General features: G+C 40.4%; 3 protein-coding genes across 8 annotated transcripts in view; 1 reads left to right on the plus strand and 2 right to left on the minus strand.

Moving 5' to 3' along the window:
• The window catches only part of triob (trio Rho guanine nucleotide exchange factor b), a 120,605-nt gene extending 102,410 nt beyond the window's left edge, over positions 1-18,195 (plus strand). For both annotated transcript variants that reach the window (XM_085176286.1, XM_085176285.1), the window contains 19 exons: positions 48-151; positions 279-348; positions 443-532; positions 643-735; positions 816-866; positions 1,037-1,114; positions 1,366-1,557; positions 1,714-1,891; positions 2,023-2,921; positions 4,001-4,254; positions 4,377-4,506; positions 4,610-4,637; positions 4,751-4,913; positions 5,142-5,263; positions 5,399-5,477; positions 5,998-6,198; positions 6,303-6,441; positions 6,565-6,751; positions 7,507-18,195. In XM_085176286.1, coding sequence (XP_085032412.1) covers positions 48-151; positions 279-348; positions 443-532; positions 643-735; positions 816-866; positions 1,037-1,114; positions 1,366-1,557; positions 1,714-1,891; positions 2,023-2,921; positions 4,001-4,254; positions 4,377-4,506; positions 4,610-4,637; positions 4,751-4,913; positions 5,142-5,263; positions 5,399-5,477; positions 5,998-6,198; positions 6,303-6,441; positions 6,565-6,751; positions 7,507-7,925 — 3,477 coding nt within the window. In that variant the 3' untranslated portion in view covers positions 7,926-18,195. The remainder of the gene's footprint in view (positions 1-47; positions 152-278; positions 349-442; positions 533-642; positions 736-815; positions 867-1,036; positions 1,115-1,365; positions 1,558-1,713; positions 1,892-2,022; positions 2,922-4,000; positions 4,255-4,376; positions 4,507-4,609; positions 4,638-4,750; positions 4,914-5,141; positions 5,264-5,398; positions 5,478-5,997; positions 6,199-6,302; positions 6,442-6,564; positions 6,752-7,506) is intronic.
• On the minus strand, positions 9,401-21,826 carry LOC146507844 (C-C chemokine receptor type 5-like). 2 transcript variants are annotated; one of them, XM_085176276.1, is made up of 2 exons: positions 21,716-21,826; positions 9,401-16,779 (listed from the first exon to the last, which is right to left on the minus strand). In XM_085176276.1, the coding sequence occupies exons 1-2, from the start codon at positions 21,742-21,744 to the stop codon at positions 15,705-15,707; spliced, it is 1,104 nt and encodes a 367-aa protein (XP_085032402.1). In that variant the 5' UTR covers positions 21,745-21,826; the 3' UTR covers positions 9,401-15,704. The 2 variants fall into 2 exon arrangements, with proteins under 2 accessions (XP_085032402.1, XP_085032401.1); XM_085176275.1 differs by lacking the exon at positions 21,716-21,826 and adding an exon at positions 18,342-18,526.
• A 728-nt stretch (positions 21,827-22,554) lies between these two features.
• Positions 22,555-27,121, minus strand: LOC146507845 (C-C chemokine receptor type 2). Of its 4 annotated transcripts, XM_085176273.1 has the most exons (5): positions 26,421-27,121; positions 25,685-25,784; positions 24,678-24,838; positions 24,288-24,460; positions 22,557-23,571 (listed from the first exon to the last, which is right to left on the minus strand). In XM_085176273.1, exons 3-5 carry the CDS (start codon positions 24,826-24,828, stop codon positions 22,855-22,857), a joined length of 1,041 nt encoding a protein of 346 aa, XP_085032399.1. In that variant the 5' UTR covers positions 24,829-24,838; positions 25,685-25,784; positions 26,421-27,121; the 3' UTR covers positions 22,557-22,854. The 4 variants fall into 4 exon arrangements, with proteins under 4 accessions (XP_085032400.1, XP_085032397.1, XP_085032399.1 ...); XM_085176274.1 differs by lacking the exon at positions 25,685-25,784 and having other exon boundaries at positions 22,555-23,571; XM_085176271.1 differs by having other exon boundaries at positions 22,555-23,571; positions 24,678-25,784.
• Positions 27,122-27,126: the final 5 nt, after the last annotated feature.

Consider the following 27,126-nt stretch of genomic DNA (forward strand, 5'->3'; position numbering starts at 1 on the left):
CAGCGTTTGCTTGTGCTTCTTACACTTTGGGTGGCTCTTTCTTTCAGGGCTACATGAGCAGAATGAAAGAGGAAGGAGTTCCAGATGACATGAAAGGAAAAGACAAGATTGTCTTTGGAAACATCCATCAGATCTATGACTGGCACAAAGAGTACGCTGGCAGAATCCTTCCGCCCCTGTACCTGCCCATGTTTCAGGGCATATGCAGCATTATACAAAGAAAATGTCAACATGCTGTTTCTTGGCAGGTTAAATCACATGTTTGTATCCATTCACAGTTTTTTTCTGGGAGAACTTGAAAAGTGTTTGGAGGATCCTGACCGGCTGGCACCTTTATTTGTCAAACAAGTAAGAAATGCACTAGTTTTGCAGCATGATTTTGTTAGAGGATATTACACGTTCTTATCTGTAATATTCTTTTCTGTTTTTGTTCCAAATATAGGAACGGAGACTGCACATGTATATTGTGTACTGCCAAAACAAGCCTAAGTCTGAGCACATCGTGTCAGAGTATATTGATACGTACTTTGAGGTAAGATTGTTTAATCAGTTTGCACCTCATAGCCACAGCATGCTATCTGTATTGTATTGTCCGTGTCATGAGTCAGGCCCCAGACATGATAGATTTTTATTTTTCTTCAGGACCTGAAGCAGCGACTGGGACACAGACTGCAGCTCACTGACTTACTCATCAAACCTGTCCAGCGCATAATGAAGTACCAACTGCTACTGAAGGTAAATCTTTTTCTGTACAACATAAATTATGATCAACACAGTCTGAATTTCTCCCCTTACCTCTGTTAACTTCTTCACAGGATCTTCTTAAAATTTCTAAGAAGGCTGGAGTGGATGCCACAGAGCTGGAGGTACAATCGAGAAAAAGCCCAGGCTTCAGCACAAAACTAATGAAGCAATAATAATCTGTTGTGTTTTCCAATGAATGCTGTGAAAGTATCATAACTAGATTTATATTCTTAGTCACTTTGTCTAATATGCAAGTAGTTTTTAACTTTTTTTCTCTCGTGTTCTTCCACAGAAAGCTGTAGAAGTGATGTGCGTGGTCCCCAAACGCTGCAATGACATGATGAATGTTGGGCGCCTTCAAGGCTTTGATGTAAGTCTCCCTTTGGTACCTCTGATAGTGTGTGAATGTTTCCAAAATAAATAATACAATAGAGTAAATGCTTCACATTTTTTGTCTTGTTTCAGGCAACTGCCACTAGGTGTCAGTGTGCACTTGTTTTTGCAGCTCTAGTTTGTTGTCGGATTTTGTGTGTTTTCATTTTTTCTAATAACTTATAAAACTATTTAAGAAAACTCCTTCATCATCTAGAACTTTCTTTGGATTGCCTGTTTGTTTCTCAGGGTAAAATTGTGGCTCAGGGCAGATTGCTTCTCCAAGACACTTTCATGGTTTCAGACCAGGACGGAGGGCTCCTATCCAGGATGAAAGAGAGGAGAGTGTTTCTGTTTGAGCAGATAGTTATCTTCAGTGAACCCCTGGACAAAAAGAAGGGCTTCTCTACTCCTGGCTACCTCTTCAAGAACAGCATTAAGGTGAATACAGCTCACTTAAATAGCTTTGAGACCAACTGTGGACTTACTTTGGATTGTACCTCTTGATCATGAAGCTAAACCTGCTCTATTTTATTTCATATCTATATATTTGTTCTTATCTTTGTCTCTTCACCCTTGCCTGCCACATAACTTCAGGTGAGCTGGTTGGGTCTAGAAGAAAATGCTGATGACCCCTGCAAGTTCACACTGACCTCCAGGTCATCTAGTGGCAACCTGGAGAGGTACACTTTCCATTCACCAAGTCCTGGAGTCAGTCAAGTCTGGATCTATCAGGTCAGCCAGATCCTGGAGAATCAGAGAAATTTCCTCAATGGTAAGAAATTGTTGTGAATACTGTAACACACAAAATTACATTTTTACATAAAACATTTTGACACTCTTGGTCCTTTTAGTTTAAGAGGGCTATTAAGTTGTTAAAAAAAGCTAACTTGTCTGCTCCCACAGCTTTGACGTCACCTATAGAGTATCAGAGGAACCATGTGGGAGGTGGCGGGCCAAGCGGTCCACCTAGCAGCAGCAGTAATGCAGGTCTACCAGGAGGCAGCAGCTCCAACAGTACCTGCAATATGGGGGGAGGAGGTGGCGGCGAAGGCAGCTCTGGAGGATCAGGGGGTAGCGCCTCCTCCCTGTGCGGCCCGCGCTCCCGACCATCTCGCATCCCCCAGCCGTCCTCACGCCTCCCCCAGCCTGTTCACCACCATCACCCCCCGGGCCCTGAGGGTCCCGACAGATCAGCAGGTATGTGGTCACTCTGCCACCCACAGCCACTTCAGTCCCTCTCCTCTAACCCCCGTTCAGGCAACACAGCTAATGGAGAGCTGTTAGCCTCAGAGGTCCCTAAGATGAGGATGCTGGATAGTCCTCATGGAAGTAACAGTAATAACAGTAACAGGCCATCAGGTAGTACGGACAGCAGTGTCAGACAGGTTCTCGGAGGCTCAGAGGAAATGCCGAAGCATCAAATGGCCGGCAGACCACAGATGCCAGTAGCTCCTCTGAATTTTCATCTCAAAAGCCCTCGAGTTGGGACAGTTTCACCTCTGATATTACCTCAAACTCCCGGAGGAGGAGGAGGAAAGGAAGCGTTTGTCCCCACCAGCCCAGCTCATAAAGGCAACGCTTTCTGGGCCATAGTCCCCGCACTGCCTCCCTCTCCTGCCAGCAGGCCAGGTTCCTTCTCCTACCCCAGTGACAATGGTGGCAGTGGAGGCGACTCTCTGGGCAGAGGAAGTCACGGGACTCCCTCTCATCACCGCCACTCCAGCCACAGTAAGGACATAGATCGCATGAGCACCTGCTCCTCCACCAGCGAGCAGTCCATACACTCCACCCAGAGCAACGGGGTAAGATGCCAAGTCGAGGCCCAGGCTTCAGCGAGGCCTAGAGTACTTACTAGTCACTAACCTCACCCTTAGTGGCTGCCTGTCTGCCAGTCAGTCAACCTGCCGCTGGCTCTGAGAATGGCTTTTAAATTCAACAACTACTACTGCTGCTGAAACACTTGAATGACTGAAGAATAACACCTATCTGAGTGCACTAACTTCACCGACAGTGTGTGTGAGGGAGAATTTTTGCCTTTCCGGAAACTACTAACAGTGTGGATCTGAGTCACAGAGAAACTTGTATCTGCTTTTCAAGACTCTCTCTGAGCTTCAGTATGCATTTGCTTTCCAACTGTAGCTACTAAACATTAACAAGTGCCATTTCAAAAACATGTTATCTCTTTTTTCCATTAGGTGATAACTTCCAATCTCCTTTCAAAAGCTATGGGACGGGTTTTTTTTCTTTGTTTTTTGAAAACATTAGCACATTTCAAAAAAGCCGCTTCTTTTCTGGTAAGATGGTTTCTCACTTCACAGAGATTAACCTTACGATTGCACAAACAGCGTTTTGTTTTCCGCAACCTGCCTTGTTTGTTTGACAGTACCAACAGAATTTCTTTTTGAAATGGCTTTTTATCTGGTGAGATGGTTTCTCACCTCACAAAGGCTAAAAGCTTGTTTGCACAAACTGCTTTTTTTAATTTCCACAACCTGCCCTGTTTGTTTCAAAGTGTCTTCAGCACCTCTTCTTGAAAACTTGTCTTTGTCTTTGAAAACATAAAGTTCCTCATTTCATCATCCCTGCCCGGGGGGATCATAAGCTCTGTGCTTTTGTAACTTCTCAGTCTAACTTGTCAGCCCGTTGCTCTAAATACAAACAAGTGCTTTTTCAAAAAAAGAAGAAGAAAAAAAAAAGCATTTTGCACTGCATGCGTTCAACATATTCTCAATTTCATTTTTATATATGTTCCCTGCAATCAAACTATCCATTTGATTGGTGTGAAGTAACATTTCCCTTTTAGACATATGTGCATTTATGTATTTTCATGTGTGTTAATGTGTGCAGTAACTCATGATTTAATGTGTTCTCCTCCTGACAGAGTGAAAGCAGTAGTAGCAGCAGCAGCGTGTCCACCATGCTAGTGACTCAGGATTATGTGGCAGTGAAGGAGGATGAGATCAGTGTGGTGCAGGGTGAGGTGGTCCAAATGCTAGCAAGCAACCAGCAGAACATGTTCCTGGTGTACCGGGCAGCCAATGAGCACTGCCCTGCGGCTGAGGGCTGGATCCCTGGCTACGTGTTAGGACACACTTCATCCTCAGTCACACCCGAGCTCTCCGAAGGCACCATAAAGTAAGCACAAGCAGCCTTCCTTCCTTTTTAGGTTGCCACAGAAAACACGACAGTCATAGTGATTACGATTATGCAAACCTGAAACCTGAAACTTCTCCATTTTTGTTCTTGCGTTTGTTTAGAAAGTCATTATCGTGGCACACAGCACTGCGCATTCGCCGGAAGTCTGAGAAAAGAGACAAGGAGGGCAGGAAAATTGAGAACGGCTACCGAAAGTCTCAGGACAGCCTGGCCAACAAAGTCTCTGTCAAGGTAGAAAAGTGTCACTTTAAACGCCACCCCACCGACTCCCCTCCCCCCCATCCACTGTAATTTGTGCAAGAAATCTAATTATGTCTTCAAATTGTCATTTCAGCTTCTGAATCCCAACTTTATCTATGAAGGTACGTGCACGTTGTTGCTTCAGCCAAGGAGCAAATCTTTCCTTGCATTTGGAGTAAAAATTCAAAAAGATAAACAATAAGCTTTACTGGGTTTTTGTTGTTGTTGTTTTTAGGTCCCCCAGAGTTCCTCATTCCAGTTAGTGATGCAACATGTGAGAGTGGCGATGCAGTTACTCTGAGGTGTAAAGTTTGCGGTCGCCCCCGACCAACCATCACTTGGCGTGGCCCTGACAACAACTCTCTGAGCAACAACGGACATTACATCATGACCTACAGGTGTGGGGAGGGGCTCACTTGAATTTCTTTTATTGATTTTTAGCTAGAAAAATCCAAATCTTACATTAGCCTGTGACGTAAAGGTGCAGATGTGCTGCTAACAAACTCAGTTAACACATTCATGTTGTTAAAAAAGAATATGAAGTCATAATAACTGTGTGCAAATTACAGTATCAGTTTGTGAATTTCACTTCATGCTTTGTTTCCTTTCATTCTCCATTTCTGCAGTGAGACCGGAGAGGCGTCCCTGTGCATCACGGACGCGTCTGTAGAGGACAGCGGCGTGTATACCTGCGTTGCTACAAACATAGCAGGCGCTGTCACGTCCTCTGCCAGTCTTAGAGTGTCAGGTCAGAGTCCTGTCATTGTGTATGTCTCTTGATATTATGCCACGCAGGTGTTTGAAACATTTAAAACATTGATTTTATAATTTTTAACTTTGATTAGTATACTTGAATCATTGTGAATTCCCTGTGTTGTCTCAGGAACCCCTGACGATGGCAGCGAACTTCTCTGGAAAAACGGCTTTGAGTCCCAGTACACAGAGATTACTGAACTAGGAAGGTGTGTTTTCCTGTCACGCAGTGCTTCTCAACCACATCAAAGCTAATAAATTAGGAGCTGCACTCATATATATAGCAGTAGTAGTAATAGCAGTAGCGACAGATGATACAAGTGAAAGTATTTACATGAGGAATGAGTTGCTTATTCCTTAGTAGCTGGTTAGAGAATGCAGCAATATTCAAATCATTTAATACATTTTGTGACTGCATTCACAAATACAAGTTCAAACTTTACTAAGCAATGAGAAACTACATTTTCACAAAGCGTCACAAGCTTTTTTGGAAATGAGGTTGTACATTGGATAAGCTGATATAGATAATCAACAAAGAAGTAGACATTATACATCCGAGTCCATCAGTCACGATTGGGCGTTATAGTTTATAAATTTGATGTAGGATATTTTTAAAAAGTGAGTCCAGGGTCTGTTCCTGGGATCTTTAAAATCAGTTAAAGTAAAACACAAATGAAATGTCTTATTCCTCAAGTTTCAGTTTACTAACTACTCATTTTTGCCTTGCAGGGGTCGGTTCTCGGTGACTAAGCGATGCGACCAGAGAGGGAGTAAACGCACAGTTGCTGCAAAGCATGTTAACAAGAAGCTGTCGCGTCGAGAACAGGTCCTGCAGGAGATCAGACTCCTCCAGAATCTAGACCATCCCAATCTGGTCAAGCTGCTAGACACGTATGAGACAGCCAGCAGCTACGTACTGGTACTAGAGATGTAAGTAAAACGACTGTGTCATCTCATCTGTTTGAAAAACATACTTAGATTTGTCTATAAAAATAAATAAATAAATAAAATGCATGTTGTGTTTGTGTTATCAGGGCAGACCAGGGGCGATTCCTGGACTACATCGTGAGCTGGGGCAACCTGACGGAGGAGAAAGTTGCTTTATACCTCAGAGATATTCTTGAAGCTCTCCATTACCTGCACAGCTGGAGGATAGCACATCTTGACCTCAAAGTAAACAGTTCAACAAACAAAGCATTACAATCTAAATCTTATTTTGGGGAAGCTGTTGCACGGCTGTTGTGCTTCTCTAGGTCTGATAATTGTGTCCTATATCCTCCTATCCCGCTCCCACAGCCTGAAAACATTGTGGTGGAACATGCGTCCTCCCAGCCAGTGATCAAGCTGACAGACTTTGGTGATGCTGTTCAACTGAACCCCCCCTCCTCTTACATCCATCCTCTTCTGGGAAGCCCAGAGTTCTCTGCTCCTGAACTGATCCTGGGTCAGCCCGTCTCACTGACGTCTGACCTCTGGAGCTTAGGTCTGTAGAGAAATTGTATCTTGCTGATTTTTGCATTAGAGAACCCTTTATGTACTCGAATACACAATCACAGCAGCAGAAACCCACTGTAATAGTATTAAATACAAATTCCTTTGTTCTTATTTATCAGTATGTGCAAAAGGCTGCTTACTGATATTTGACTAAGACACAAAAATAGACAAAAATACTCCCATGCGATACTATCATCTCAATCTCTAAGCCAGGTGTTTTTAACACAAGTGTTTCCTCTGCAGTGCAGTCAGTCAGCCTCTCTGGGGATGCAAAGATCAGTGATTTAAATCCCCAGTCGCAATTTCTACTTACCAACCGCGCAGCAATCTATTAACTGACTTCAATATTTTGAAGCTTCAAGTGATATTTTACTGCTATGTATGTAGATGATGAGTTTCATCAGAAAAATGGATATATTAGTACAGCGCAAGGGAGTGCAGTGTAAAATTAATGCTTCAGTTCAGTTTTATTTATATGGCATTTATAAGCACTTTTGTATTGTAAGGTAAAGACCCTACAATAATGCAGTGAAAGCCTCAACAAGCAGGCAAATTATCTATCACAGGATTGTTATTGTTGTAGTCTTGGTGCTATAATATTTTAGCAGCTGCAGAAGCTGCTTTTGTGCATGATTGTTTAATATAAAGCTATATTGATTATTATAGCCAAATTAAAAGTGAGCTGAATGAATTAATTTAATTTGGCTAAATAACCTGTTGATTGACCAACTGGTTGATTTACAGGGGTGGTGACCTATGTGGTTCTGAGCGGCGCCTCTCCATTCCTGGACGAGAGCCTTGAGGAGACGTGTCTGAACATCTGTCGCCTGGACTTTAGCTTCCCCGAGGATTACTTCCAGGGTGTGAGCCCAGCTGCCAGAGACTTCATCTGCCTGCTGCTCCGGGGCGAGCCAGAGCGACGGCCCCCTGCTGCGTCCTGCCTGGAGGAGCCCTGGCTCCAGCCTCGAGGTTTATCAAGCAGTGACTCAACCTTAAATCCCGCACAGCCACCAGCACTGTCACCATCTCGGAATCATTGCGGCGCACATCTGGACACATCCAGGCTCATTTCTTTCATCGAGAGACGGAAACACCAGAATGATGCCCGGCCCATAGGCACCATTAAGGCCTTCCTTCACAGCCGCCTGCTCAGCCAGACCTGACAGTAGGTCACCAGGTAAACATGACCAGAAGGAATTTCTTCCACTACTGCTCTTCATTCACTTGATCCTTGTTAGAAGCCTACTGAGAGCACCACCAGCGACACGCCTGCTACAATCCCCTTTTCCCTCACAAAGCCACAAAAGTCCTGCTGCTGCTGCTGCCGACTGACTAACCTCTGCCGATTAAACCCTTCGAACCCCCAAGTCTTTCCCCTCCTTAAACCTGGCATACCGTCACTATGCCTGCACAACAAGCGAACTCTTGGAATCCATTTGAGATTTCAAAACCTTGACTCAGCAGGGAGAAAACCAAGCTTTCTCAACAAGCCAACGTGAGCGAGTCTTGCGTTTCGGACAGTGTTAAACAAAGAAAAAAAAAAAGAAGAATACTGTACAATAGGAATATTTCAGGCTGCTTTCGGTTGAACACAAGAAAATGTTTTTGTAACGAGAGATTACTTTTTGTAAATGAAACAAAATGTACAGCGAGGAAACAGAGAACTGTCTTTATTCATAACCTTTTGGAAAACAAAGGGTAGTTGGTGAGTAGAAAAAGTAAAAATCGAAAAGAAAAAAAAAAGGGAAGTGAGATTTGCGTGGTGAAGTGGCACCCATCAGCAGGGTCCTCTTATTCTGGAACAAGATGTAACTACCAAAACCACGTTTTGCAGAAACTTACATTCAGTGCAATAGTTTGCTTTTCTTTACTCTCCCGCTTCCGTTTCAAAGGTTAAATAACTTCTGTTTGTGACACTAAGAGAAACTAACTTGAACAAAGCATTAAAACAACTCAGCAAAAAAGAATATCCCGATAGAGCTTCTCAGATTTTTACCTGCATCCGCCTTATATGTAAATAAAGTTTTTCCTGCTTTTCGTTCTCATTTTGACGGATTTATCTCTCGACAAACAAAAACGATTCCATCTGCTGAGTTTTAGTGAGTCCCTGCGGACGGACGGATCAAACCGCTACTAGGTTCCCACGTGCAATGTCGCAGCTTTAACATTTATGCAACTATTTATGAAAACTTGTGTTGTAGCCGTATTCTTAAAAAGGCATGTACGTACCTGGTACTGCAATAGATGTATGTATTGTGTTAACTCTTATGTATTAAGTTCAGTATTAATATCCTGCAAAAAACAACAACAAAAAAACAACAACTACAACCCTGCAACAAAAGGAGAGTTTTTTCCAAAATAATGTATAAAAATGTGTATCTATGAAATATAGGCACTTATGCTTTTATGTCGTCCTTGTTTCGCTTTTGTTTTTTTGTAACAATACCAAAGTTGGCTCTGCTTTGTTTTCCTGCTAATATGTTTGTTTGCTTTTTTAATGACTTGTCATGTTGAGTTATAACAGACCACACTGAGCAGAGGCATATGAGCGTTTACAAAGGTTCCTTGTGGTTTTATTTATTCTTATTGTAATAAGAAGATTGTTTGGTGGTTTATTGCTGAAAAAAATTATATTGACTTGTCTTTTTTTTTTATTATTATTATTTCTTTTGGGGTTTTTTTTCAAGCCATGCACAAAGTTATTTGCCGTGTGAGTTTGTTTGGCTCTTGTAGGTAGATACTAGTGTATGTTGCTAGACCGTATTGGTTTATATCTTCACCAAGCAATAGGTCTGGGGTGAAAAAAGTCACCATGGACTGCACTGATGAAAGAATTTACCTTCTGGCAGATAATAACAACCCATGAACCACAGTTTTTCTGATTAGCATTAACAGGTATCTCCCGTGACAAAGGTCTGCCAGTTGTTTTCATTTAAATACGATGACGTCTTTAGGTTAAAAAGTTGCTTAAAAACTTCTTTAAAGTGCCAGTCCGGTGAATTAAGTTCGAGAGGTTGGTAAAAATGAAAAACTCGCGTCGCTTCTCGTTTTATTTGAAGGTTGTCAGTTGCTGTCGATAACATGTTGCGTTTAATGACTTGTCTCTCTGGTCTGTAAAGTCTCCGTCTTTCATTTTGTGTCATTTTTATTTATTAATGTGGATAAAGGTTTCCCTGAAACGATCCTGATCATCGCTTTGTCAGGTTACGATCGAAGAGAAACGGTTTGTTGGGAAACCCGCCTGCTCACGATGTAAAGATGTACAGAGAAGGGCAGTTCGCCCACGCCCGGGATGTAAACCTCACAACTGTCATATTTTAAATACACCTAAAACAAGACTGCAGAAATGTCATCTTGAATGTCTTAGTATGACTTATTTTTACTTTTGCATGTATATTTCTTTGTACAGAAGATTGTGTTTACATGTTACTATGTGTTGTAAATAACTTATTTTGTCCTCTGTTATTTTGCCATTAAACGTACAAGGCACAGTCAGCGTTACTGAAACTTTTGTGCGCAATATATTCATTCATCTCCACCCCCGTGAGAATGTCTGTTATTATTATTCATTCATGATTTCCCATAAGCTTTTGAGGGCTGGAAGGTGAGATAAATCTGTATTCCCGGCATGATTAGAAAGCAGGGGAAAACCCTTAATTCACATGGCTACAATCAGTCATTCATTAAAATTATTAAACACAAAAAACCAACACAGCAGCCATGTTAAGCCTTGCATTAGAGGGGATTATTGTTTGCGATAGCGTAACACCTTTGACATGTTTTTTTACTTTTTATTTTAATATGAAGAGTGACATTTGGAAGCACTGCGGGGAAACAATGAAAAGCAAAGTGAGAATATTAAAATCAGGAGGAAGATACGTGTACAGTAATAGTGAACGAATGTCATTACTGTGATGAAGATCAGTTCGAGAGATAAACTATGAGAAGGTATCAGGAGGGGACTGTTGCTGATCTTATCAGTCCGGAGCAGATGCCGCTGCTGTTTTTGAATCAGTGCAAGCAGTGTGTGTTGCATCACTGCACAAAGAACGCACGATTTTACCTCCCACTCAACCCACGTCCGCTACAATAGTTACTCACTGAGGTCTGCTAGAGAACATTTTTTGCAGCATTTTAAACCCTGGTATCTACGCATGAGCGTTATCAGCCTGGAGTGTTTGTCATCTAAGCCCCAGTCGAGGTTATTTACTTCACCTGACGCACCTGTGTCTCTGTTCTGAAAGCGGCGCTTTCACCCAGAGCCTGAAAGGTGCCTGTGCACTTATCGGGTGTGAAATCTATTTCGTCTTTCTTAGCAACACTTTTTTGTTTTGTTTTTATTTTTTTGCATGAAACCACAGAAGGGGTATCTTTACAATCTTTACACAAAATCTTGTGATCAAAATCTCACGCAAGAGCTGTGAAGTGTGAAGGTGATGCACGCCAGCGCAGAGGGTTTTTTTTTCTGTTCTACAAACTTGATTTGACCTGTGACCAAATACTGTGTTGTTTATTCATTTTAATTATTCGGGTACTGCTTTACTTTAAGCCCACACGTTTAACTCGACACAAATACCTAATATACGATTATGCGCATTTCTTGATAGCCCGATATTTCCCAGTTTTGCGCCTTCTCACCCACTGTTGCTTCTGGGCATTTTCCACCCACTGAATTCAGCATTCACTCATATGGGGAGAGTCCTGTCTGGCTGTAGTTTAAAACCAAAAGCAAACGTGAGTCAGAGAAAGAGATGTCAAATACTTAGAAAGTTCACGCTGATGAGGAGAATAATGACGTGATTGTGGCCCACACACACTAACGGGACGGGACGCGAGTTGCAAGCCTGTAAACAAGAACACTCCTACTATCTAACCACAATCAGGAGACAAGAGACCACTAGATGGCATCGGAGATCTTGGTTTCAAGAATTTGCCGATAGCGGAACACATCGTGTGCAAAACAACCTGCAGAGCATCGACTTACAGACGTTACTAAAGAACAAATTTGATTGGCCAAGCTCGAAACAGAAACTACTGCAGTCTGGAGAAGAACAACAGAAACAGCACGTAGTGTGGAAAAGGGTTTGAAGGAGATAACAGAACTGTGTGTTATTAAAAGGTTAAATGTGCCATGCACTGCTGAAACACTGTTGAACCTACAGAGGGTAAATTCCCTCTGTAGGTTCACTAGAGTTTTGTGTGTTTAGCAGAGGTGGTTCCCATGTAGTGAGAATTGGGCAGTTGAGTCACGCTCTCTGCTACAGGCCAGGCAGTTCACATGAAACTCGCTGGCCCAGTTTGCACATTTAAAGTGGTGAGAGCAAAAACAGGTGAATGTGAAAATATGAGTTTTATATCATATGTTATATCGTACTGGTATTTCAAGCTGCATGGCAACCAGTAAGAACAAGTACTGACATCACAGCCCCAACTCTCACATATCTGTTTACCATCTTTCTCACTTGACCCTTTGTCCTTTTTTTTTTAACTGTGAGAACATGACGATAAGGGGAAAACACATGACACATCACAAAGTCTCCCTAAGTCCACTGTTTTTGGAATTTGACTTTCATTTTGATGTCTTTAATAGATGGCATCAAATTTTTTGGATTTCTTTCATGGCTGTGACGCTTGCACATTGATAAAAATCTGCCAGCAAACCTGCAGACCTGCCACTGAACCTTTTTACAATAGAGGTCTCCACAAGTGTATCTTAGTTTGATCCCCCCCTCCCCCAACACACACACATGCTAAGAGGAAGGGGGGGGGGGGGGGGGGGGAGAGATCATGACTTGAACTCACCCAATCAGGGTTAAGAACACATAACTTGTCAATACATTAAAAATGGATCACCACAAATGCAACAACAACAAATAATAAAAAAAGCTTTTTCAAGTTTTTCAAGTCATGAGCGCCAAGCTGAAGTAAAGTCGAGTCATTTATCAGTTAAGCCCACAGATCAGTATCTGAAGTCTGGCATGAGTCAATCCACGTGAGCGGTTGAGTTATAGAGTGAAAGGAAGACTTCACTTTTAATCATTTCAGCATTGCAGGGAAAGCATTTTCCGAGTAGTTAGTGTGAAACTTTCCCCCAGAGCTTGTCAGAGCTGCTGCTTTATCGCTGCATTCTCCAGACTTGTGTGCAACAAGAAGTAGTTCAGCTGTTGACATCTGGAATGCATTTAAGATACGCTTTCAGTCCTCTGCTGTACTAACCTGGGTTATTTGGGTTGGGCTAATAATGTTTTTTATGTTTGCTTGTTTCTTCTTTCTCATTAGTACTGCCGTGGGAATAATTGTTCAGCTTTTGTGTTTTTATATCGCAGACAGTTTTCAAACTATTTACTTGCAGGTTGTTTTTCCGTTTCCTTGCCTAAACAGCCTTATCTGGTGAGATGCTTCTGTACTGCCTCAGCAGTTCTTTGACCACAGAAACCAAATGTTTGTGCCAACCCTAAAACTGCTTAGAGCCGTGCAGCACCTTCAGATCATGCTTTACAGCTCTGTAGGATGCTGTAACATCCATTAACTCCTTACACTCCTGTTTAGTTAGATCACAGTATATATAGTTTGTTTTACAGGGGCTTTTCCTGATGGTAGATACACGTCAAAGTGGTCTTCAGGAAGGTCAGTAACTACGATTTTTGGATTCATCTGCCCAGAACAAAAAGCCCCAATTTGTGCCAGTGTCTTCACTGACAAAGAGCAGTCTTCTTCTAATCGTCTTTTTGCACAGCAAATGTTTCTCCCTGGTACGCTTTTGATTCAGACCAAATTTGTGCTTTCTGAAAATAAACACGTTCACTTTGACTCTTTTTGCATCAGATGTTTTCTTCCTGGGCTGGAATTTTTTCATTTGAAATCTACATGTTAATGATGATAATGATGATGATGAGGATGATGCTCGCCATTGTTTTGAGCATCTTAAGAACTCCATTGTCTTGGGACTTAAACACCACACACTAAATGTCAGCGGTCTAAATAAGGCAGGTTTCACCTAACACTTTCTGAGGAAGCAGTAAGCATCAATCTATATCTATAGACAGGGTCAAGCCTGCTCCTCCTCTCAGTTTAGCGTTTTCACTTCCTCAGTACACTGTGTTCTTTTAGCTCTAGTTTAAGAGCAAGCTCTTTAAAAAAAAAAAAAAAACAGAAGCAGATTGTGTTATTAAGGGATGGGCGTATTCTGTCACTTTCCTCAAACATAACTGGGTTTCCCAAGGATGGACTCAGTGCTCCACTCTGACTTTTTGCTAGACTAACAGAAATAATGTTTTAGCTCATATCTCTCCACATAGACAATGGTGTAATGCGCAAAAAAAAGAAGGATTTTTTAGATTTAAAAAAAAGGTATATGATGGGTAGCTGCATGCTTCTTTTCAAAATATAGTAAAATTTAATGTAAGGCTTGGTGGCTAATTTATCAGATGAAAAATGTGAGTGCCTGTAAAGCAAACAGCTTCACTGACCGAAACCAGATGAATCGTACAGTTTATTACAGGAACAATAACACCTCTCTAGAGTAACATGCATATCAAAGTTGGTTTGTTAGTCAGTGCAGATACTCCTTATTTTGTGGAAGCACTTAAAGCAAAAGGTAAAAATAGTGAAAAGAGGCAACTGCGGTTAGATTGGATCTGTCACACCTTTTCACCATACGCACTCATTCGTGTCACAGGGAGGCCGCACTTACCATAGAAATATAACACCTTTATTCTCTATTGTCAGCTGATTACAAACACCTTTTTTAAACAGACGTGAGAAAATACAACACAAAAACTGATCAAACATTTAAATTACCCCTAAAACCGAATCGGAATTCTTGTGGCCCCAATGACTGCACCCATTTGACAGAAACCAGAAATGTTTATGTTACAAAAACTATCAAAAAACTGGAAACTGAAGCAAAGATGAAAAAAAACATCAGCGGAATTATAGGTGAAAAGATAGAACCAAGTTTTATCAGACAATTCAGTGACTCCTTATGACTGTTTTCCTGGAAAGGGGGGTGGGGGGTAATAATATCATAATAGTAATAATGATATCAATTCATATGAGAACAACTTTCTATTGATTCAGAGCTCCCTTTCTCTAAGAGGATCCAGTAAAATGCAGCCTGGAATTTTTGCAATTTTTTTGTAATTTGTCATCCCTCCGGGCATTGAAACAAAGAAGCTGAAAGAGGAACTGTCTGCATGCCCATCGATAAACTCTTGTAAAAAGGGACTTCTTTCTTGTAATCCTGATTAATATCACGAGAAAAACCAGCAGAACTATGAAGTCACTTGATAACAAACGGCTCGGATGTGCACAAAGACTGCAAAGGTTAAACTAACAGCTTGGTTTCATGCTTCCTCTTTCAGGTTGTGGTTTTCTCTGTGTTGGGTAAAGTGCAAATGTTCTGCTAATGATGCTAGGCAACCTACACTGCTGAATCTGCAAAGTTGCACTGAACACGATTTCCTGTGCGCAGACTGATGCAACGGCTACAACTGTGAGGGGGGTCATCGTGTCTGGATAAAAATGTAGGCTACTATGACATGTAACTTTTCATGGTGGTGCGTTTCCCCACTTAAACTGGATGACGTTGCCATAGCTGCTGACAGATGTTGTAGTTGACACAGTTTCGTGCTAAGTAAAGAGCCAGCGGCAAAACAAACTGCAACAAGTCTAACTGTGACTCATCGTCCCAGGTGAAGATACAACAAAGTATTCAAAATCAGATTTATAATGGAATTGCATACATTTTGGTCATAACTCATAGAAGTACAAAAACAGAGTAAAAAATACATATCTGTGGTACATTATATTAATATACAGTCACATGCATACATTCACAAGTGCCAAACCTTAACACTAGAAGTGACAATAAGCCACAGTGATCTATTTTTACTGGACATGAAAAAATGAAAAGAAGCACATCCCCCAACTGTCCTAGTTCACTACATAGCTGTGCTCTTCTCATCCACGCTGGTAGTTTGTGAGTAGACTGATGTAGAAATTCTGTCCTGTGGTATGAAGACCTTGATCAGCTGGCACAGTCTGCAGGGAGATCTGTTTATCATCCGCAACAGGTGCCTCCTGAACTTCTCCCCGACAAACACATACAGGATGGGGTTGAGGCAACTGTGAGAGTAAGCAATGGCCTCTGTGATTTGTAAAGCCAGTCTGATGGCTTTGCTGTACCCACAATCTAAAAACCAGTGCTTTAGCTCCAGTGCTCGGAAAAGTGCCGCAATGTTGTAGGGAAACCAGCAACAGAAGAAAATAGCTACCACTATGACAACAAGGCGGATAGCTTGTTTCTTGGATGACTGGCTGTTCAGTAACCTCCAGATGATCTGTGAGTAGCAGAAACCCAGAATGATGATCGGAATGAGCAGGCCTACAATGTTCATTTTAGCGATGCTGAAGACCGCCCAGAAATGAATACTGGAACTCACTTCTGGAAATCCAGGATAACAAGTGTGCTGTCCCGACACATTTCTTTGCTCTTGGAGGAAGATCAGGTCAGGAAAAGAAGCCAGAAATCCCGCTCCCCATGTAACAGCAGCCGCAATCATTCCAAAGGAGCGTGTACGTGCTCTCATAGCACAAACAGCATGCACTATAGCCAAGTACCGATCAATGCTCATTAGAGTGATAAAAAAGATCCCACAGTAAAAGACGATGTGATAAATGCCCAAGACTATTTTGCACATAGCATCCCCAAACACCCACTGGTCCTTGGCTTGGTGGGCTAGGAAGGGCAGGGAACACACCAAAAGGAGGTCAGCGATGGCCAAGTTTAACAAGCACACGTCGGTCATGGTGCGGAGTCGCGCTCCACAAGTAATGACCCAGAAGACCAGAGAGTTACCCAGAATGCCCAGCAGGAAGAAAATGATGTAGATGGCAGGAAGAAAAGTTGCTCCGTGTCGCCTATATACACATGGTCCAAATTCACCATAGTCAATATCGGATTCGTTGCCATAGTCATAATCATTTTCATCAATATTAGTAGCAGGTGTGCTGAAGCTGGAAAGAAGCAGAAGAACAAAAACAAATTATTAATGTACTTATTATGACTTACTCATTTTCAATTACCTTGTGTATGACAGATTAAAGTATGCGTCAATATAAAACAACACCTTTTTAAACAGTTTAACTCAATGATGATCTGCAGGCTTCAAACTGTGTGGCAGCTCATTCAAATAGTATTGGAAAGCATGAGGAACTTTTAAAACCAGTCACTCACATGATCAGTGGCTTTGGTACATATCTCTGACCTTGGCCAAAGCTGTTCAAAATGTTGGAAGTCTAAACAGAAACAATTTATATAAAGCAGCGTATTTATCAGAATACTGAGATCAGCAAAATCAAAGCAGGGGATAAAGAAGTTGTTTAGCTGTCAGCTGCTCAGGTGAAAGTTGATTAACAGGAGCACTGAAGAGATTTTCTTCACCCTAAATGCACTGATACATTTAAAGTGAAGCCGCCGAGAAGGTGTACGTTCGTGTGTGATAGTATCGATAGATACTTTCATCTGAATCATCTGAATAGCAGCACCACAGCTGTGACACTGCACAGCATACAGAATACAATAATTAATTAATAGCAACATCTTAACTAAATGAGAGTATAGTGCAAAACCAACATATACAATGATGAAACTAAGATTACATTTGATAATTTATCGTGTTTTGTATTTATTGTAGAAGCTTTACCTTACAAAATAAAACACCTTGAGGCACCTTGCTGAGATTTGGACCTACACAAATAAAAATGAATTTTACTGAATGTAATCAATTTATAATATGGTGTCAGCCAGCCAAAGTCCGTCTATCAAAGAGTTTCTCAATGCACTCATCAGGTTTTGCAACCATCTTAAAATGCCTCCTGGCACTTTTAAACGCAGGCAATCGGACACTGTGTGACTACAGTTTTTCAATCTGTAAGTACAATTAACATTTATTTTATGATATATATATATAATCTAAAGAATATTCATAACATTCTGTTTATTTAGTTCAGTTGAATTTCAGTCTTACAGCTCAGCAGGAAGTCAAATTTTATTCTGAAGTGCTGCGGTTGTAAATAAAATAAGCGGTTAGTGAAGCAGCACGGTTGTTTTGGTGCAGATATAGCAAAGTAAGAGAACCACTGCACGAGCTCACGTGGCAGTGAGGTAAGCTTTATCAGGCTTCTTTTTTAAACTTCCTACGAGACCGACCGTCTGTGACTGCTGCTGGTCTGTTGGAAGTAAGGGCAGGGGGCCAGCAACTGTGAAAACAAACAGCTGGCGGTTGTTTACAAGCGAGCAAATCACAAGTATTTGGCGACAAATGACGAAGTGCTTGAAGATTTTGAATCGCCCACAGTTCATGAGAAAGTGACACAAACTGTCTAAACGCAGGCCAACGCTAAAACAATAACTAGGAATGCGTCGCCTGGTAGGAAAAATGAAAGGAACGTGAAAACCGCGAAGATTCAAAAAGACGGGGGGGAGGATAGTAATGATATTAAAAAGCTTAAAATAGTCTCACGATGAGCAATAAATGAAGAAAATGCCGATAGATGTTTGTTATAGCTGATCTTACCCTTGGAAAAGTGAAGATTCAGTAAGATTCAAACTGAAAGTAAAGTCAGTTTCGGTGGTCTCGTCCATGATCAGCTGCTTTAAAAAAAAAGAAAGAAAGTGGCAGGGGTGGGGATACTGTATTTTAACTCTACTGTAAAGGAGTGAAATAAATCTCTAGTTTTCACTCGTTAGCAAAAAATCAGCCCTACTTATATGGTAAAAAAAAAAAAAGGATGTAAATTAGTTTAATCATTAAATTGCATGTAAATGTTCTAGGCAATTTTGATACATAACTCAAATGTTAAATCTTAAACTGAGTTAAACCTGGGAAAATTAAATGTGCGTGTAAGTATATGCACACACAAGGACAGGACAGGTTCAGCACCAGGCCATGTGAACTGGATGGGCAAGCAGCTTTGATGGGGGGATTTGGCTCAATTCACTTTGCTATTACATGAATTAGAATACAATGAATTAGAATACAAAATGTGATTGCACTCACCCTGCATAATTGCACCCGTACACGCATGATAATGTCATAGAGGAATGTAGCCACAGATTCAAAAGTGGGAAAATACATGTGTTTGAAAGCAGACGCACCGCCACACACAGTGGGACAGCTGACTGTGAGCACGCATTTATTTTCAACACAGTTCTATTTGTTTTGAAGTTTTTGAGTAGGGTTGTGCTTTACAACTGTCCACACATACTGATGGGTGACCTGATTTTAGTTTCAAATATATATGAGGGTTACCTCTCACCGCTGTCCCTCACAGGCATGCTGCTTACCTCGATTGCAGCAGAAGTATTTGTGGTTAACCAAATGTTAATGATTCTATACTGCTGTTAACCTAATAATTAAACCCAGCTTGTAAGCTTATCTGCAAGTTTATTTATCTGTATAAATCAGTGTAACTTATAGTTGACATATATCCATAGAATTCAGCTGAGGGGGGCACAGGGGCTTTATTGGGCCAATTCTTGACGTGAAGTCTGCACATAGATCATATATTTGAATTACATTTATTAGGCAACTTGTATATCAGTGGATCTGCAAAAATATAAGTAACAAAAGTGTTCAAAGAAATGGGATAAATTAGAAGGCCCATTATGGTGCAGGAGTGGAAATAAACCTCACATGAATAATCCGATAAAGTAAAATATCCAAAGTAGAAATGATTGGCCATGAAGCCAAACATGCTCTACGTTCAGTGAAAACCAAGCACAGCATGTCAGTACAAAAACCACATACCAAGTGTCAAACACGATGGTGAGAAAAGGCGAGGATATAGGTTTTTTTTTGCAGCCACAGGATCTGTGCACCTTGCAATCATTAAGTCAACCATGCTCTCTTGTGTATACCAAAATACTCTAGAATCAAATGTCAAATGCCACCTGTCTGACAGCTTAAGCCTGACCCAGTTTGATCATTGATGACAGTGACAGTGATCCCTAACACAAAAGAATGGCTGAAAAAGAAGACGATCAACATGTTTCAATGATCCAGTCAAAGTCCAGACTTTAGGCTGATTGAAATGCTGTGGCTGGCCCTTGAGAGAGCTGTGCATGAACAAATTCCTGAATATCTCAATGAATTGAAGCGAGGTTGTACAGAGGAGTGGGGAATAAACACTACACGTCTATAGCTAGCCAACTCAAATCTGCTCCGTGCGCAATCGGAACTAATTCGAGAACTGATTGCTGTTAATTTCGGGATTATTTTACAAATCGATCTGATGCTCTTTAGTCTTTAACTGCTTCATTATGAAATACTATGAAACTTTTTGAATGGTTACATGTTTTATAAAGTGCTATATAAATCCGTTTTACATACTTGCAACATTTTTTAAAGATCTCTCTGCTTCTAGTTGCCGATGACTTACATGCTTGTGGTCATTCCATGTATTGATGGAGGGTGACCCACATTTGCTCCTGTTATGGTTTGTGGCAACAGATTTCTTTTTTATGCCCTTTTAACTCCATAGCACTTTTGGTTTATTACATTTCACACAGGTGCAATAGAATCAGTGTGCTGTATCAGTCTGTGGTAGGCTTCCCCAGCAGTGGTTTTGTCATCTCTTCCCTCTACCTCTCCTCTTTTGATTTTTGGTAAATTTAATCTAATAAAGGATCTGTTACAGCAGCACACTGACTGTTGTAGCTTCTTCAGTGATGTGCCTATAACACATTTTCAGCAGCTGCGTGCAAAAAACAAAATACTACAAATAAATAAATCTATGAAAAGTAATGTTAGAGGAGAATATCCCCCTAAAGTTGATTATGTCATGATTTCCATCAGAACCTGAGTTGGCATAGGATTTGTGTACATCAGTCAGCAGTAAGTATCGGCAGCTTGTTTACACAATATTATAATGCTGATAATAATAATAGTAATAATAATAATAGCTTAGCTTTATTTGATATCTTTCATGGAACTCAAGATCACTTTAAACATTAAGGTAATAAAAAGGAAGCCAAATAAGGTATAGACTATAAAGTAAAAATCCTGCATGCTGGCCACAGAAGAAGAAATCTCCATTGTAAGTGGTTTATTTACTTAAGACTGAAAAAATAACTGTCTTGAATTGTGAGGACTTTGCAGTTAGTGCGCTGCACTATATTTAAAATGCTTTGTGATTAGCGTCAGTCTAATTGACGATTGATGATAGCTACTACTGTTTTTCAAGAATTAAGATTTTTTTAACACGTTCCATTAATTAAAAAACACACACACACAAAAAGACAAATAAACAAAACAAGGCAAAAAAAAAAGTAAGAAACTACTTGGATAACTTGGATATTATCAAAGCATATTGCATTTTATATTCAGAAGTGTTACGAATGAGATGAGGATGTAATTTCCTCTCCCACTGACCTAAATTGAACACATGCAAAAGAGAAAATGCCCTGTCACTGTCAGCAGATAGACAGATACAGAAAATGCACCTTGGTGCTTGTCTCTATTATCACTTACAAAAAGAAAAAAAAGGCAGCATTACTGTCATTAATTAAATAATGCATAGATAACAAATTCCTCACTGTGCCCCAGTTCACTATTCTTCACTCAGACTGCCCTATGCCACAACAGGTAAAAGATGAACTGATAAGGATCTTGCGTCTAAGATATGGATCAATGAGCTAAATCCAATGAGCTAATTCCAGTCATTAGACTGACCTTCCTATTTTTCCTTTATACTTTTGTCCATTTAGATATGACTATAGATGCTTTCCATTAAAGAAAAAAAAACATTTCAATTGTCACAGGCTGAAGATAAATAAGTGTGCGTCATTGTTTTCTTCCCACTTACAGAACTGTAAAGGCGTGCATGCAGCAATACTGCTGACATGTTAGCCTAAATCATTCTGCATATAAAGTGGGAAAAATATTTTTACCTTTCCATGGTGCTGATGGTGGAATTCATTGTGGATCGCAGGAAAGAGAGATGGCTTGTCTAATGCATTAAGATCTGTGAAGTGAGAAATGGTTTGCACACACATGAAAAAAAATTGAAGGTGTTGCTTTTTTTTTTTTTAAAAGTACAACCTTCCTCAAAACCAAGTTAACTGGGTGGGCTTGCGGGTTCCGATGTGAGATGTATGGTTTAATAGTTTCCTGAGACTGTTTTCGAAACACGCAGTGCAAAAGCCCACAGTCTGTGCAGCTATAGAACCACAAGTCCATATATGCAAACTTTTAAATATGCAAGGTGACTCTGACCAGACCTGCAGGCGCACACAGCTGGAGGCTTGCATGTGGGTTTTTGTTTTTTTTGCCTGACAGAAGTGATACTACCGACACAGCCAGCAGTGCACCCTGTACAGACAATGGTTTCAAAATAGCATCGTGTCTGCTAAATGCATTTCTTTCTTTGAGTTAGGGGTAGACTTCTGACTAAAATCTAAAGAGGAAACCTTCTGTGTGACTTGTGTGTTTACCAGATCTTAATATTGTTGTGCATCATTTAAATTCACCTCGTAGGCCCCAACAATGCCTTGTGTTACTCAGTTATGTTGTTGTTAGATGACACACAAACTTCTTTTCAAATAATAATAACCCTCTGACAGGAATTACAGCAGTGAAAGTGGTTTTGCCACTTCCATCATAAAGGGCTGCTATGCGTCTATCTTACCCTGCAAACACACTGTTGGCAACACCCTTTAACACACTTCAGAGACTTTTCTCCTCTTACTGTAAAAGGAACGAAGAATGACAAAAGGGTTATTTTGTTCAATAATTTTATTTTTTCAAAAATAACATTGTCTTACAAACTGCGAATAAACACGAGATTTATGTTTTGATGCATGTGTTTTGTTTTAAGCCGTTTCAACCGTTTGGTTTTGAGAAGTGTTTTACACCACTCAGAAGTACTAACCACAGACATGCGTTCACACACACGTGCGCTCACACACACACACACACACACACACACACAATTTGTGATCTTTGTAGTCTCTCAGTTTCAAAAAAAAAAAAAAAAAAATCCAGTGCTGCGGAAACAGTTACACCCATCAGCAAAGCACATGACCCATTTTTAATACTCTGATCTTACAGGTGTGTTGGAGGTTTCTTTGTCTGTGGTATCCCTGTGGCTGTAAGGACCACTGCTTTGGTAACTCCAGCCAAGGTATTTAGCCATCACCTTGTTCAATGACTTCCTAAACTTCTCTCCTACAAATGCGTAGATCACTGGATTTACACAGCAGTGGGACAGCGCGATAATCTCGGCAATGCTCATGGCAGTGTTGAGGGCTTTTGAACTCATACAGGGGTTGGGTCCCAGGTTTATGTCAAACATCTCCAGTGTTTCGAAAAAAACTATAACATTATAGGGAACCCAGCACACCACAAACACACACACAACGATGAAAATCAGCTTCACAGCCTTGTTCCTATTAGAGTTCCTGGACTTTGACAGCACAATGAGGATTTTCACATAGCAGAAAATCATGATGGGAAGGCACAGAAAAAGGCCCACTGTGTTCTCACTGAAGTTGCGCTGCAACTTCCAGAAATGCTTTGTGTCTTCTGGATAGATGGGCTGGCACTCTGAGGCGTTATCATCAGGCTCCAAGGAGGCATATACTACCCGAGGGGTTGCCATAGTGACAGATATCGCCCAAATAATGATGCTGGCTGTGATGCCGTAGCGACGTGTCCGGGCTCGAATGGCTGCCACGGCATGGACGATAGCCAGGTAGCGGTCCACGCTCATGAACGTCACGAACAAGGTCCCACTGTAGAAGCCTAACTGTTGGGTGGAAGAAGAGAGGAAGTAAAATTAGAACAGGATGTGACATGAGATGAGGAAACCTTTGATGGGGCTTTAAATGCGTCAGTGAGGTTCTTCACAAATCTGACATTACCCAGCAGTTGCTTCACGCATCACCTGAGCTTTAGAGCATCGAACAACTAAATAGGTGTAATTGTTTGTGAATTTTGCATTCAGAAAACAGAAATCATTTCTTTTGACTTCTTTTAGAAGTTACATAAAAATATGAAGTAATTAATGTGAGTAAACTGGTTAAACCTTCACTTATTTAAAAAAAAAAAAAGTAACATAAAAAATTTTCATCTTGACAAAGGAGCCCATTCTGATTACTTAGTTTATATATAAACTTTACTTTTTGGAAGTACATATGATTCAATACAACCTAAAACTATTGATTTTGATGAGCCTAAGAATAATCATCTCTTTGTCTTCGCCAGCGACATGGCAAAGCCATGAGGAAGTTGCAGTTCGTCAGTCATAGTTGCAACATTTCAAATTCAACAGACTCCAGATTATCTGCTTTTTAAATCTCGTGGACCGCAGCCTTGGCTCTGAAGAAGGCACGGTATCGACGTGTCAATCATGAAAGTTGAAGTGCTTCAGTTGTTCCAATAATGAATATGCATTCCATGTGTTATTATGGTACACATGAGGTTTTCCAATTAGAGAAAGAAAGTGAGAAAGAAAATAACTACCTGATAAACTCCTGTTTTTATTTTGCATAAGCCGAGGTTCTGGGAACTGTAGGCCCAGAGGGGCAGTGATATAGCCACCAAGAGGTCAGACAGAGTCAGGTTGAGAAGACATACATCAGTCATAGTTCTGAGCTTAACATGTCGCAGGAGGACCCACAGGACTGTGCTGTTTCCTGTGAAATAAATTCAGATATTAATCTTAGAACAGAACGTATGTGAAAGTCTGATGCATGCATGAACTTTATTGATGAGTTCTGTGCTTCAGTATACATTGTTGAGTCTTGGGCTATCGTACAAGCTATGTCTGTGTATTCAAAAAGCCTTATCAGGGGCTGGTTTATAAATGCTGTGTTACATAGAATTGGTATGGAAAAATAGTAAGAAACATACCTAGAATGCCAACACAAAACAGCACATAGCAAAGCACTGTTAAGACCATGGATCCAATGAAATCCGAACTTGAATCCGGATTGCAGGTATCATTGTAATCATAGTAATAAGTGTCTGAGTAGGTCCCGTTAAAGGTCCCGTTATCTGACATGGTGGTACAGCTGTGAGACAGAAAAGGAAATTTGGTCAATGTAGTACAACAGTCATGCAAAAAGGTGAGAATGTCACCGTCACGTTTAAAAGCTACTGTGGTCTTTGACATAAAGAGAAAAAAAGAAAAAAAAAACAATTACCTGAACTATTGTCAATATATTAATCTCAAGTTATTTAAATGATGTAAACAATACACAAGTAATAACAATATGGAGGCTGCCCGTTGTTACTATATAGATGTAATTGGCACCAACAATACCAAATCTGTTAAATCAGCTTGTTGGGAAATCAAATAAAAGTAGTTCGTCTGGTGTTTTTGTGCAGCTCAGTACTTTAAAAAGCACCAGCCAAACCACTCAAGCAGCTGGACTTGACTGATCATGTTTTCAGTTTCAAACCCAGTTCTGGATTGTTTTGGGTGAGTCTCTGACATACATGCACACATATGAAGTGTTCCAGTGTTTTCCTCCTTTTTCTTCAGCCCATCAGAAGATTAAAAAGTGGCAATACAGATAGAGAGAAATGCCCAATAGACATAAAACTTCCTCTATTCAGTTTTTGTCTTCAAATGCCTTCTTTGTTCCCTTTCCCCAGTGCCACGCACTCTTCAGTCACTCTGCTGTCTAACAGATATCACAGATAATTTAAAGAGGCACATTTACATCTATGATGATTATAAGATTATGTTTTTTGTGCCATATTATGCCAGAACATGACTACAAGCCATTTGTGGTAGTTACTGAATTTCTTACTAAACATTAACTTGAGTCTGTTCTCATTCTACTTTAAAGCCAAAGCACCTGAATATTTTAAATATAAATATGTATGTATGTGTAAAAAGAATGCCTACTTACTTTATGATGGCACCTTTTGGCTCCTGATTTAATTTTTCTTGTGGAAAGTCACATAAGAATTTCCTCCATAGTTTAGCTATCAGAAGTCTTTAAAGCCAGTCTTCAAGAAACAGAAAAGAAGCATGTTGTTTACTTCTTCTCTTTATTAGACACACTATTCCCCACAAGCATGATGAGTGAACAGTTTGCTCATCAAATGAACATTTTAAAGTGATGATAAATTCTTCAAAAGGGAAAAATTTGTTCAAACAGGGAATTGAGAGAGTGGACTGGACTTTCCTGCCCTTTTAAGTAGAACATTTTTGATAGAATCATCATTTAGTGAGTCATGTAAGAGAGGCTTATGTGTAAAAACCACCCAGAAGGTTAACTTCTGTTTTCAAATTCAAACTGTGTTTCAAGTACAGGCTAAATATAAAGAATGGCTGTAGATGAATGCTTATACATCCATAGATATCTCAAAACTTCCTGCCAGCGTGACCATAATCAAATTGATGTGATCTATTCAAACCGCATGTCAAACATTTTTCCTTTCACTATAAACAGATGCACAACCACCTGACTTGTTACCATTGCCGACCCTCACTTCCTGTGGGTGACAGTGTTTACGCGCTGACACACACACACACGCATATTCCTCAACTACACAGTGGGTTAAAGGGAGGTGAATGAGCTGAAGTAAGTCTAGTAAGTTGAAACTAAATGTTTAGAAATGTAAAAATTTGAACACGCTTACCACACTTTTGGCCAAAATCACTGCTCCTGAATGTGTACGTTCTTGTGCTGTGCGCCGAGCTTACATGTCATCCTGCCAGTATGCATTGCTTGCTTTTTGTGTCAAATCCTGCAGCGGAGCTCATTTCTGGTAACGTGAACTCTGGGTTTTGCTGTTTCCTCTGCATTGTGTTAAACCTGCAAAGAGGTGTTGGTGCGGTTTTCTCAGAAATGTCCCTTCATGCGTTAACATGAGGCGGGAAAAGACAAAGGGGAAAAATATATTCAAATGAGGAGTTTCCTTTTTATTCCTTTCAAATATACCTCTTAATAATCTGATTTCTAAAAACTAAATTCAGGTCATCAGGAATGACTGAGCTTAGTTTGCACAACTTTACTTGAACTTACTCACAGTTCATGCCTGAAATAAATCATGCTAGTGTCTAGTGGTGGCTGCAACCATAAATACATTGATTTGAAACTACCTAACATGTCTTACCAAATGTAATTTTGGAATCTGACAAGAATGCTCAATGACCAAGTGTATGATTTTCATTTCAAGTTCAGGATGTGCTGTATCATTTATTGTCCTAAGAAAACAGTTACACAGAAACAAGATGAGAGATGAGTACATGAAAGACTTTGATCTCCCCATTTGCAGGGTACTTAAAAATACATCATGAAATCATGAAATTATAAAAGAAAGAGAAATTGCATTTTGCAATATA

The sequence above is a fragment of the Neolamprologus multifasciatus genome, chromosome 11 (assembly GCF_963576455.1).
Source record: "Neolamprologus multifasciatus chromosome 11, fNeoMul1.2, whole genome shotgun sequence".
NCBI classification, from domain to species: Eukaryota; Metazoa; Chordata; class Actinopteri; order Cichliformes; family Cichlidae; genus Neolamprologus; species Neolamprologus multifasciatus.